The 5013-nt window shown below is 38.2% G+C and overlaps 1 protein-coding gene across 1 annotated transcript; it reads right to left on the bottom strand.

The window, feature by feature from the left end:
* Positions 1 to 2312: 2312 nt before the first annotated feature.
* LOC126709589 (elicitor-responsive protein 3) lies at positions 2313 to 4661 on the bottom strand. The gene is made up of 5 exons (XM_050409884.1): positions 4452 to 4661; positions 3982 to 4047; positions 3658 to 3784; positions 2776 to 2890; positions 2313 to 2554 (listed from the first exon to the last, which is right to left on the bottom strand). The coding sequence occupies exons 1-5, from the start codon at positions 4516 to 4518 to the stop codon at positions 2480 to 2482; spliced, it is 450 nt and encodes a 149-aa protein (XP_050265841.1). The 5' UTR covers positions 4519 to 4661; the 3' UTR covers positions 2313 to 2479.
* Positions 4662 to 5013: the final 352 nt, after the last annotated feature.

Below are 5013 nucleotides of genomic sequence, written 5' to 3' on the forward strand. Positions count from 1 at the left end.
AGGTTGAAGACGAGCTACCCAACCCTGAGCTTGGGTCCCCTGCTCCTGCTCCTCCTGAAGATCTTGCACAAGACATTCCACCTCGTCACTCAACTCGGGTAAGATCCATTCCTACACATTTACTTGATTATCATTGTTACACTGCTCTTGTTACACTGCTCTTGCTACACTGCATGAGCCTCACACCTATCGTGAGGCTTCCACTGACCCTTTGTGGCAGATTGCAATGAAAGAGGAACTTGATGCATTATCTAAAAATCATACTTGGGATTTGGTGACTCTCCCCCCTGGGAAATCTGTGGTTGGTTGTAAGTGGATTTACAAGATTAAGACTCGCTCTGATGGGTCCATTGAGCGCTACAAAACTCGTCTTATTGCAAAAGGTTTTACACAGGAGTATGGGATTGATTATGAAGAGACCTTTGCTTCGGTTGCTCGTATCTCATCTGTTCAAGCTCTCTTAGCTGTTGCTGCTGCCAGAAAATGGGACATTTTTCAGATGGATGTCAAAAATGCATTCCTTAATGGGGATTTAAGTGAAAAAGTTTATATGCAACCTCCTCCTGGTTACTCTGTTGAATCAAATAAGGTTTGTTACCTTCGGCGTGCTCTTTATGGCCTTAAACAAGCTCCACGAGCTTGGTTTGCCAAATTTAGTTCTACCATCTCTCGCTTAGGTTACATGGCCAGTCATTATGATTCTGCCTTATTTCTTTGTCGCACTGACAAAGGCACTATTTTACTTCTCCTGTATGTGGATGATATGATCATAACTGGTGATGACTTTAGTGGCATTCAAGAACTCAAGGGTTTTCTCAGTCAGCAGTTTGAGATGAAAGATCTTGGCCATCTCAACTACTTCTTGGGTCTTGAAATCACTCATTCTACAGATGAACTTTATATTACTCAAGCCAAGTATACCTCTGAACTCTTGTCTCGAGCTGGACTCACTGATAGCAAGACTGTTAACACTCCAGTTGAGCTTAATGCGCATTTGACTCCGTCAGGGGGGAAACCGTTGTCTAATCCCTCTCTTTACAAACGCTTGGTTGGCAGCCTAGTTTATCTCACTGTCACTCATCCAGACATTTCCTATGCTGTTCACCAGGTGAGTCAGTATCTATCTGCTCCACGATCGACTCACTATGCTACTGTTCTGCGCATACTTCGATACCTAAAGGGCACTCTCTTCCATGGTCTTTTCTACTCTGCTCGGTCTCCTCTTGTTCTTCGTGCATTTTCTGATGCTAATTGGGCAGGAAATCCCACTGATCGCAAGTCCACCACTAGCTATTGCTTTCTTCTTGGTTCTTCTTTGATTTCTTGGCGAAGTAAGAAACGAACTCATGTGGCCCGCTTCAGTACTGAAGCAGAATATCGTGCCCTTGCTGATACCACATCTGAGCTCCTTTGGCTACGATGGCTTCTCAAAGACTTAGGTGTATCCCATCCTCTGCTACTCCTCTTTATTGTGACAACCAGAGTGTCATTCATATTGCTCACAATGATGTCTTCCATGAACGGACTAAACACATCGAGATCGATTGTCATTTTATCCGTTATCATCTTGTCCATGGTGCTCTCAAGCTGATCTCAGTTTTTTCTAAAGATCAACTTGCAGATATCTTCACCAAGTCACATCCTAAGGGACGTCTTCGCACTTTGGTTGACAACCTCAAGTTGGTCTCACATCCACCTTGAGTTTGAGGGGGGCTGTTAACGTGTATTAGGGTATGTGGGTTTTAGGCCCACCTTGTTTACTTGTATAGCACACTTACTTGTATTGCACACTCTGCCTCCTATATAAAGGCACTTATGTATATTCTATTACTTGAGAAATACAATACAATCATTCAGTATTTCTAACATGCTCAACTAGTAAAATTTCTAATAGTTGAATAAGAGATTTTGGGTTCAATTTCCGTCTACATCAAAAACTGATTGGTGTCTTGGTCTGATGATAAAGAATTATCGGTTATAATAAGTTGAAACTCTCTTAAAAAAATAAAAAAAATTTCTGAGGTGCCCCACTCCATGGGCATATTTATTTTTATCTATCTTGACCTATTTGGATGGAGGAGGGAAGGAGGGGGAGTGGGGGAGAGTAGAGTAGAGTTAGCTAAAAATAAGCTAATTTTGTACTAAATCTGCTCTACTCTACTCTACTCCCCTTCCCTCTCCCTTAATCCAAACGGACCATTAGTTTGAGAAGATCCAAATCTAGGACTATTCCATCCCCATCCCCTACCAGCATAAGCATATTAATTCAACTTGATTTGACAAAATTAGTGCAATCACAAAACACGGCAACATAATGGTTAATCACATAGTTCAAATCAAATAACTTACTCAATCCCACCATGATAGAAAACGTTCTTGAATTACAACACATTAATAAGGGAAAGGGAAAACTGAAATCAATTGAACAGCATCTATTTATTTCAATCCCCAGATCATAAAGCTGCTAAATAAGACTTGATCAGTCTGTATATGCAGATTGTTTCCATCCACCGTAGGTTTCCTCTTCCACACGGAACTCCCGGTCATGACGTTCCTATAATGAACAGGCAATCAAAGCTTCGATTAGTTCGTTAATATTATCATCATCATGCTTTTACATTTAAGTTAAGAAAATTCTTAGTATACATTGTACTAACAATGTGAATATTACATTGTAAACTAAACAAACGTGCACAATATTGTATACATTTGCAAAAAGAAAACAGTCCTACAGGGCACCTGTAATCAATTAAACTATAAAAAACAGAGGATTACCTCAGGAGTGAAAGTGAGGCCCACCCTAATCTCTCCACGAAACTCTTGGTCCTTAACTACATTGTATGCTGTTGGAGGGAGGCTTCCTTCCAAAAACAACGGCTCTAGTGGAACGCTGCAAGGATCATAAAGCAAATAATATTTGGTTCTGAAGTGTTTTTCAAGAAAACCCATTTAATATCATCAAAATATCATAACAATGTCAAATTTTGATGATCAATGCTTCTGTCTATATCTCCATTTTCACCTACTATGTGGGCAGCAGTTAGTATCTATGCTCCAAAACAAAATTTGGTTCTTGCTAACTCTAAAACAAAGGAGCCTGAATATATCCAATCTACTTCTCAGTGCTACAAGCATTTTTTTTTTTTTTTTGGCACGGTGATGCATTCAGATGTTCCTGAAATATTTTTATTTTTATTTTTTGCACAAGATTGATGAGTCCACTGCAGTTTTCTGTAACTTGAAGAATTTCTTACCTATTTTTTCTAGCACTTGCTAAACCAACAGTATTTAGAATTTAAGGAATTGCTCACATTATATATTGCCTGTGATTATGTTGATACAAACACAAACTACTAACTTTATTCATTCAAAACCTATTTAAAATCAAATGCAGTGACTTTTGAGTAATATCCAGGGTCAATACTAACCAAGTTTTCCTAGGGGATGCAACTCTCTGTTTTCCTATTTAAAATCAAGTTTTCCTAGGTCAATATTAATTTAATTAATACATAAATATAAAAAATAAAAAAAAAATGCACCATTTTAGTTCTTACCCAACCCCAAAATGTTTAGTGTCAGCCCTGGTAAGTACAAGAGGGAGAGCAGAACATATCACAAACTTAGATCAAAGAAAATTCTGCAGATTGGGATACTCACGTTGCTTCTCCTACAATATCGTCTGCAGAACCAGTATCACTGTCCATTATTTTCAGTGTGAGTTCTGAAGCACCATCCGAAATGGTAAAGACAAAACTCTCGTTCCACTCTGGCTGTGTCCCTTTTCCTGCACAAATCATATGTCAAAAACAGAGAGGATTACCTAGCCCATCTTCTCTATAATAAAAGAACATGAACATAACATCTGATTCTGTAAACATATCACTACAGGAATTTTTTTTGGGTAGAAATTATGTCCAGTATCTGTTCCATCAAGATGAAATGTAGACATATAAAAATCAGAGCTAAATAGAGAGATCTTACCTGATGCAACACTGCTTTTTTGCTCCTGACTGCGGCAAATGAGAATGACATAAGGATCCATGTCATCTGCTCATATTCATTTAAAGTTTTAAACCTCATCAATTCAAACAGGAACCCACTCATTGAAAAAAAAAAAAAAAAAAAAAAAAAAAAAACAAACAGGAAAACCAAGAAACAATTATGGCTATTGGCAAGCATATTTTAATTAGGTATGATGAGCTATATTCATCAGGATATTTGGATTGGTTTGATTGTCCGATCATGATAACTTACGTAAAGAAATTATTTCACACAAACATCATTTACAATGCTACATTTTCTTTAATTTCCTCCAGTTTCTTAGCTACCAAACAGAGCCCCAGATCTTAAAGAAGACAATATATCAAAAGGGTCCAATCCAAACCGATCAAAATTGAATATTCAAAAGAGAAAACGATGGGAAATTGAGAATTGAGAAGAAAAAAACATACTGAGAAAGTCGGTGTTTTCAAGTCCCTTAGCACTAACAAGAAGAACTTCAATTGTCCCTCGAGGCATTTCTGGAAATCGAAAAGGACAGATTCCAAAAACAGAAAAGAGATCAAAAGATTTGAGGAATAATTCTTGGATCTCTTTTTCGATCGTTTTCTTTCTGGGAACCTTTTAGTTTTACGAGGAACACGAACAAAAAAAAAAAGGGCAAATAATGGTATTTATGTACAGTACATGTGCGCAGCAAAACGGTCCGAGTAAAACCGGATCGGACAAGGCCCCGGGTTCATAGCCGAGGAATTAGGACGCGGTTTCTTTCATCCGCGTTAAAGTTGAAAAGCGATGGACGGTGGGGATTAGCACAGGTTTAGATTGTGGGAGCCACAAGCCACAAGCGCAGGAAATGTTGTAATCGACAACTGATTGTGGGAGCCACATGTTGCCCATGTGGGTCGCGTATGGTAATCACCCTAAAAAAATATTGAACACTCTACCTTAAAGATTAGAATAATTTTGGTTAAGCAAAAATAAGAGTAATATTATATTTCAATATTTTTATAA

Source organism: Quercus robur, chromosome 12 (genome assembly GCF_932294415.1).
Source record: "Quercus robur chromosome 12, dhQueRobu3.1, whole genome shotgun sequence".
NCBI classification, from domain to species: domain Eukaryota; kingdom Viridiplantae; phylum Streptophyta; class Magnoliopsida; order Fagales; family Fagaceae; genus Quercus; species Quercus robur.